The 8,116-nt window shown below is 47.7% G+C and overlaps 1 protein-coding gene across 1 annotated transcript; it reads right to left on the bottom strand.

Annotated features, from left to right (window-relative positions):
• Positions 1-1,218: 1,218 nt before the first annotated feature.
• Positions 1,219-6,657, bottom strand: IDI2 (isopentenyl-diphosphate delta isomerase 2). Its single transcript, XM_030818493.1, is given in 5 exon segments — positions 1,219-1,252; positions 1,254-1,528; positions 2,705-2,835; positions 4,623-4,715; positions 6,516-6,657. Coding segments are annotated over 5 exon segments (675 nt in total).
• Positions 6,658-8,116: the final 1,459 nt, after the last annotated feature.

The following is an 8,116-nucleotide window of genomic DNA, read 5'->3' as shown; positions in this document are numbered from 1 at the left end:
CGCCTGTAATCCCAGCTGCTCGGGAGGCTAAGGCAGGAGAATCGCTTGAGCCCAGGAGGCGGAGGTTGCAGTGAGCCGAGATCGTGCCACTGCACTCCAGCCTGGGTGACAGTGAAGACACCGTGTCAAAAAAAAAAAAAAAAAATTACCAGGTCTGGTTTTTGAAATTCTCCGTATTAAACACCAAAACTTAACATATAGTTTACTTTGTGTTCAACAACAACAACAGTATGGCCGGGCGCGGTGGCCTCCCAGCACTTTGGGAGGCCGAGGCGGGCAGATCACGAGGTCAGGAGATCGAGACCATCCTGGCTAAAACAGTGAAACCCCGTCTCTACTAAGAATACAAAAAATTAGCTGGGCGTGGTGTCGGGTGCCTGTAGTCCCAGCTACGTGGGAGGCTGAGGCAGGAGAATGGCATGAACCCGGGAGGCGGAGGTTGCAGTGAGCCAAGATCGGGCCACTGCACTCCAGCCTGGGCGACAGAGCGGGACTCCATCTCAAAAAAAAAAAAAAAAAACCAGGTCTGGTTTTTGCAATTCTTTCTCCGTATTAAACACCAAAACTTAACATGTAGTTTACTTTGTGTTAAACAGCAGTGTTTTAAAGCAAGTATGTCTTCATTTGTAAGCATAGTACTGAAACATAATCGAATGAACAGAAGTGGGTAAACGTCAAGTCACTTGGCTGAGACCATACACATCTTCTGTACTGCTTGTATTAGGATGCAAGATTGAATGTGTCTTTTTTTTTAAAAAATGCAACCTCGTGTTGCACTCTGAAATAAGTGATTTAAAAAGAAAAAGATGATGCAGAGATCCCATCCTGACCTTGGAGGCTTGGATAAAGCTGTGGGGAGACAGCCTCACGGTCCAGCCAAGCTAGTCCGTCTGCTTCAGAACTCTCAAGATCTCCCCAAGACTTTGAGGATCAGCCGCTGTTAATCGACCAAGTGCTTACAAAATGGAAATTGGGACAAAGGAAACGTTAAATTTCCTCCCTGCAACCAGGCAGATGAGAAATACAGAAATAAGGAAAAGGGAAAATTAAGATATGACAAAGTTGATGAAAAGGTTAAAGTAGTGATTTGCCCATCATCTGATGGGCAATCAAGTGCCCCTTTCGCCCTGTTTTTTTGGAGAGGGCGTGTCATTGCCTCGATGGTGCATCTGCCTGAACTGAGAGCATTACACACGGCTGACTTGACCTTCCTACCTCTCACCCTCTGTGTATTTTGTGAAGCTCCACGAACATCATCCAGGTGAGGCCACCACCGGTACAGAAACCTCTCGGCAATGGTTCTTATCCAGGGGGTGACTTTGACTTTACCCCTGGCCCCCTTCTCCAGGAGCTCCCGCAGCTCCTCCTGGGACAGGTAGAGGATGCTTTTTGTTTCACTGGGACCCAGGTTCACAGTGACATTTTTCCTCACAAGCAGAAGGTAACAAATTTCATGCTCTCCCCACGTTCTGTCTGATTTTGCCTTGTGGTGATAGATTGTCATGAACACAACGTTCTCTGGAGAAATCTACTGACAGAAATTGGTGCACTGTTACTGTTAACAATGCTAATGTAAAACACAGAATTTACAGAAAAATAGAGAAAATAAATGCATTTATTTTCCTCAGAAAATGAACACTTTCTTTGGCAATTGATAATTTCCAAAACCTCAATTTTAGCTAAGTAAATTTTTGTGGACTGAAGTCTGAATGATAAACTGGCTTTGGTTTCTTGGTTCCGGTAAACCTGTCTGTCTTCATTTAAAGAACTAACCCTGTCACACACACACCCTCAACAGAAAATCCCATAGAAACCGGCCAGCATTGTCAGGAGAACATCCGTCCTCTCTTAAACGTGTTCTTGAATGGATGAAGGTAACACACATGCTCACAGGGTCCTGGACATTCTTCCTAGTGGACACTTGAATTTCTTTTTTCTTTTTTTTTTTTTGAGATGGAGTCTCGCTCTGTTGCCAGGCTGGAGTGCAGTGGCACAATCCTGGCTCACTGCAACCTCTGCCTCCCAAGTAGCTGGGATTACAGGTGCGTGCCACTACGCCCAGCTAATTTTTGTACTTGTAATAGAGACGGGGTTTCACCATGTTGGCCAGGATGGTCTTGATCTCTGGACCTTGCGATCCGCCCACCTCGACCTCCCAAGGTGCTGGGATTACAGGCATAAGCCACCGCGCCCGGCTTGAATTTCCTCTTCAGTGTGTGGTCGACAGATTCCTGCAGTCTCAACCTTGCCTGGGACACATAGGGACTCACACTGCCCCATCCATAGCTACGTTCACAGCCCCATTACAGCCCATCCATAGCCCATTCACAGCCCCATTCACAGCCCATCCACAGCCCCATTCACAGCCCATCCATAGCCCATTCACAGCCCCATTACAGCCCATCCATAGCCCATTCACAGCCCTATCACAGCCCATCCATAGCCCATCCACAGCCCCATTACAGCCCATCCATAGCCCATTCACAGCCCCATCCACAGCCCCATTACAGCCCATCCATAGCCCATCCACAGCCCCATTACAGCCCATCCATAGCCAATTCACAGCTCATTCACGGCCCCATCCTTCATCGTCATGATGCCTCATGAGGTCAACGGCGTAGATCCAGCCTGGACTTTGTTCACCATCTGCCCGCTGCCAACCTGGGCTCCCGTGGACACAGCTGAGACTGGGTGCTGTGTGTACCTGCTCCCCAGGAATTCCCAGCTCTGCTTGCAGACGCCTCTGGGCTGCCCGCCTCACTCCGATGGCGTCCTTTTCTTCCAGTTCTGCTGGGTTGTATAATGGGTGGCTACTATAGGAGTCGGTAAAATACCCTGGAAAAAATGCATGTGAGAACATCCCTCTTTATTCCTGAAAAGTTAATATATTAAATACAAATGCAGACGCTTCAGATAAAACCATCATCCGTCATCAGCAGAAGACAGCCCGGCGGGGGGAGTCGGTTTGTCGTGGGCTCTCAGAGCAGCACCCGCCTCCAGCCTCCACGGCCTGGGCTTGGTGAGGGTCTTCCACGTGACCATCTGGCGAGGCTGGCCCGGACTGCTCCTGCGGCCCTTCCTGCAGATGTGCACACACATGTCCTGTGGCACTATCCCAGTATGTCTTAGGAGAGGGACTGGTTCCCACTCAGTTTTGTACCCACAGAGGACCTGAGATGCCATGGGGTGGCAGGAGGAGGAGGTGGGGCTGCGGGGTGGGTAGCTGCACCAGCTGGGCTGAGGAAGCTGGGCTGCACTTGGAGGGTGGTAATAAGTGAGCATGGTTTCATAGAAGACTGCTGGAATACCTTTGACCAAGTTTCCTTACTGAAAGGTTCTACTTAATTTACCCAAGTAACAGCAATAGCGCTATGACAGGAGGTCACACTCTCAGTAAATCTCTGTTCCCTCTCGTTCCTCAGACCCTCAGTGCTTCCTTCGGTCACTCTGCAAGGAGTTTGGCTGAAGTTGCATCCACTCTTGCAAGTACAAGAGCTGGTACTCCCACCTGCCCCTATGTATCCTGGAGGCGGCTAACACATGATAGGAAATCTTAGTTCCAGGGGCTTTATTTGCACACTGTTGACTCTGTACTACAGTTGACCCTCTTAACTTTGCAGCTCCTGAATTTTTCTGAAACAAACTTTGCATTCAGCTCCGTCAAGGAGCCAGTGAGTACAACTTGACCAGCAGATACGGCGGTGGATTTGGGAATGGGCAGGATGTACCCACTGCGGCTCCGAGGAAGAACTAAGGGAGGAGAAAACCTCTGCCACAGCTGGCCGTGCTTAGCCATTCACTTTAATGGGTCAGGCAAGTTCTGGTTTTGAAAATTTGAGGACAGCCTAGGCCAAAACACTTTAAATGACCACAGTTGACGTAAATGCTGTTCCCCTCTAAAAAGAAATTTTTTGGCCGGGCACAGTGGCTCACGCCTGTAATCCCAGCACTTTGGGAGGCCGAGACAGGCAGATCACGAAGTCAGGAGCTCAAGACCATCCTGGCTAACACGGTGAAACCCCGTCTCTACTAAAAATACAAAAAATCACCCAGGTGTGGTGGCGGGCGCCTGTAGTCCCAGCTACTTGGGAGGCTGAGGCAGGAGAATGGCGTGTACCCAGGAGGCAGAGCTTGCAGTGAGCCGAGATTGCGCCACTGCACTCCAGCCTGGGCGACAGCCAGACTCCGTCTCCAAAAAAAAAAAGAAAAAAAAAAAGAAATTTTTTAAGAAGTACAAGATAATTAAAACTCTAAGGCCTGTAAGATAACAATTTGTATTATTATTACCTAGTTAATTTTATGCTAAATGCTATTTTAATCCCCTAAGTCCTTAGGTTGATAAATTCCTCTGCATTTAAGTAACTTGCCATTGCAGAGAAACAACAAAACAAAAAAACCCCAGAAACTCATATAGTTTCTTAATTTTTTAAAAAAGAAAACCCAGTCTACTGAAGAGCTATCAGCATAATTAGCATCTGCCTGAACCACTAATTTTCTCCAGGATGAGCTGACAGCTCACCACAGTGGGGCACCGACCACCAGAGAATTCCTGTCCCAGATTCCTCAGGTCAAATCACATGAAGATGTTCTCTTCAGTCAGGGGCTCGGTTGAATGGACTCACCAGGAAACGTGACTTTCGTGTCCGACCTCTGCTGTATCAGGATTCGATTCTCGGTGTTAAACAAGACAACGCTGAAGGCTCGGTGCAGCAGCCCTGCAAAGGTAAGTGCCATTTGTGTGAGCACATGCCTGGAGTCCGTATGATAGTCCTTTGTGCTTTTTGTCCTCAATCTGTTTCTCATAGAAAAGCCTGTGATTGTGGCACCTGGGCAGGGCAAAGGAGACTGCTGGCTGCCCAAACACATGTTTCAGAATCTCAGTGGATTAGAACACTCGGGAAACTAAAAATAGATCTACCAGATGACCCAGCAATCCCACTACTGGGCAAATATCCAAAATAAAAGAGATCAGTCTATCAGAGAGATATTGCAGCATTCGTGTGTGCTGAGCACCATTTACGACAGCCAAGATATGAGATCAACCTGGGTCCATGGAGGTATGAAGGGTTGAAAACATGAGGGTTAGATACACAGTGGAATACCATTCCACCACAAAAGAAGAATGAAATCGGGCCGGGCGCGGTGGCTCATGCCTGTAATCTCAGCACTTTGGGAGGCCGAAGTGGGCGGATCATGAGGTCAGGAGATCGAGACCACCCTGGCTAACATGGTGAAACCCTGTCTCTACTAAAAATACAAAAAAATTAGCCGGGCGTGGTGGCGGGCGCCTGTAGTCCAAGCTACTTGGGAGGCTGAGGCAGGAGAATGGCATGAACCCAGGAGGCAGAGCTGGCAGTGAGCGGAGATTGCACCACTGCACTCCAGCCTGGGCAATGGAGCAAGACTCTGTCTCAAAAAAAAAAAAAAAAAAATGAAATCCTGCCATTTGTAGCAACATGGATGGAACTGGAGGCCATTGTGTTAAGTGGAACAAACCTGGCACAGAAAAACAAGTATCACATGTTCTCACTGCTATGTGGGCTCTAAAGATGTTGATCTCATGCAGGCAGAAAACACAATGCTAGACACCAGAGGCTGCGAAGGGCAGCGAGGAGGGATGAAGAGAGGATGCTTAACAGGTATAAACATACAGCGATAGAGAAGGAATAATATCAGCTGTTCAACAGCACAGTAGGGTGACTGTAGTTAACAGTGTATTATATGTTTCAATGTGGCTAGAACAGAAGATTGGAACGTTCCCAACACAAAGATACGATGAATGTTTGAGGTGATGGATATCCCAAATGCCCTATTTGATCATTATGCATGACATGCTGGTATCAAACTATCACATGTACCCCATTAATATGTATAATTATGTATTTATAAAAAAGACACAAAAATGAAAATAAGAAAAAAATAATAAAATGGCTTAAGATGGTCAAAGAAAACCAGAGCTGGACAGGAGTTACAGCAGGAAAGTCTGAGTTTATTGAGAGCCATTTCAACAGGGGAAAGAGACCTCCACGTGGAGCCAGCCTAACTCTGCACACAACACCCAAGGAGCAGGCTGGGGTCTGTGGATTAAATGTTGCTAAGAGAAAACATCAGTGGAAAGGGGGTTCTGGCTACACCGACCTAACAAGACTTGCTGAAGACAGGCCTGCGTGATCAGACATCACCTGGGGGGGACGGGATTGAGGAATTTAATCAGATGCTAAGGTCAGGGTTCTCGCTAAACCAACCTAGTAGAATTCTTGCTAAAACAGGATCTTACGAGGAAGAGCACAGATGCCCAGGAGAAGGTGCCGGAGCCTGACAACGGCTTGACCAAGCAAAGACATCATCCAGGTGCTGTTCCCCAAGCCTTCTAAAGACGGCACAGCAAGCACACAGGTGACCCAGTGGTCGCCTCCTCGCCGGGAAGGCCTAGCCTCTCTTCTCTCTAGGTTGTTGTTGGGTGGGAAAAGTGGGAAAACCCTGGGAACTGGACAGAGAAAATGGGCGGGGGCTACCTTTCTCAATGTTTTCGTTCAGATGGCAATTCCTCTTGGTGTCGGCACCAATAACCTTATCATTCTCATCCACAACAATCAGCATTTCCTCCAAGTGCTGCAACTGACGCCTGTCAACCCAGTCGAGATTTATGTCAGACATAGCTGCAGGCTGTGATCCGACCTGAAATAGATGCACACGAATGCCTCTTTACGTGAAAGATATTGTCCTCTCGTTTTTGCTATTTGTTAGCAGCCACATTAGGATTTAGCATACACCTTGTCTACAAGTGACAGAAACTGCGTTGAAGCAGCACAGTTGTGAGATATGGAAGGTGAATCATCTGTTTCTTTTTTTTTTTTTTTTTTTGAGATAGAGTCTCGCTCTGTCGCCCAGGCTGGAGTGCAGTGGCGCAATCTCGGCTCACTGCAAGCTCCGCCTCCCGGGTTCACACCATTCTCCTGCCTCAGCCTCCTGAGTAGCTGGGACTACAGGCGCCCGCCACCACGCCTGGCTAATTTTTTGTATTTTTTAGTAGAGACGGGGTTTCACCGTGGTCTCGATCTCCTGACCTCATGATCCGCCCGCCTCGGCCTCCCAAAGTGCTGGGATTACAAGCGTGAGCCACCGCGCCTGGCCAAATCATCTGTTTCTAATGTAGTATCTTTCTGAACGGGAAATCTTGGGTATGTACATACTCCTCATGTTTTCCAGGTTTCCTTTAGTGAAGATTTAAAGAATCCCCGCCCCCCCCCCCCCCCCCACACACACACACACCCCGAGGTAAACTGTAGGTAACACTCTTTGTACAACTTTTTGGGGAAAAGTGCAGCCCTGTGCAAAACCACTGGACCTGGATCAGACGTGGAGAAACACACAGCCTTGGAGGAAAGCTACGCTCACCCACAGAAGGCCTATGATCCTCTTCAGTGCAAAGGAGATTCTCAGGTGAAGATCTTCTCACAAAATGTTTTCAGGGCCAGGAGCGGGGTGGCTCACATCTGTAATCCCAGTACTTTGGGAGGCCAAGGTGGGAGGATCACTTGAGGTCAAGAGTTTGAGACCAGCCTGGCCAACATGGTGAAATCCTGTCTCCACTAAAAAATACAAAAATTAGCCAGGCCTGGTGGCATGTGCCTGTAGTCCCAGCTACTCAGGAGGCTGAGGCAGGAGAATCACTTGAACCTGGGAAGCAGAGGTTGCAGTGAGCCGAGATCACGCCACTGCTCTCCAGCCTGGGCAGACAGAGTGAGACTCTGTCTCAAAAAAAAAAAAAAAAAAAAAAAAAAATGTTTTCAGGGTCATTTATCTTCATGTAAAACCTTCTCATCATCCTTTTCTACTTTTTAAAAAAAAATGCATTCACGTCTGTCCGTTATCATTACTGTTATTATTTTCAGCAATCTGCTCCTCCTCTTTGCAAAAGGCTGTTTGACTTAATGCGTGGACATGAGATACAATAGAAATGCAGGGAAAACAATTACTGAATATGTACAAATTTAGATCATAAAAGAAAGAATTCCCACAAGGTAAAACATATGCATTAACCTCTCTTGGAAGCTGGAGACTCCTGGGTGTCAGATGTGGAACTGAATGTGCAAGATGCACCAGGGCCCTTTTA

This window comes from Nomascus leucogenys, chromosome 9 (genome assembly GCF_006542625.1).
Source record: "Nomascus leucogenys isolate Asia chromosome 9, Asia_NLE_v1, whole genome shotgun sequence".
In the NCBI taxonomy this organism is placed as follows: domain Eukaryota; kingdom Metazoa; phylum Chordata; class Mammalia; order Primates; family Hylobatidae; genus Nomascus; species Nomascus leucogenys.
The sequence above is the reverse complement of the archived record's forward strand: the minus strand, read 5'-3'. Positions and strand labels throughout refer to the sequence as shown.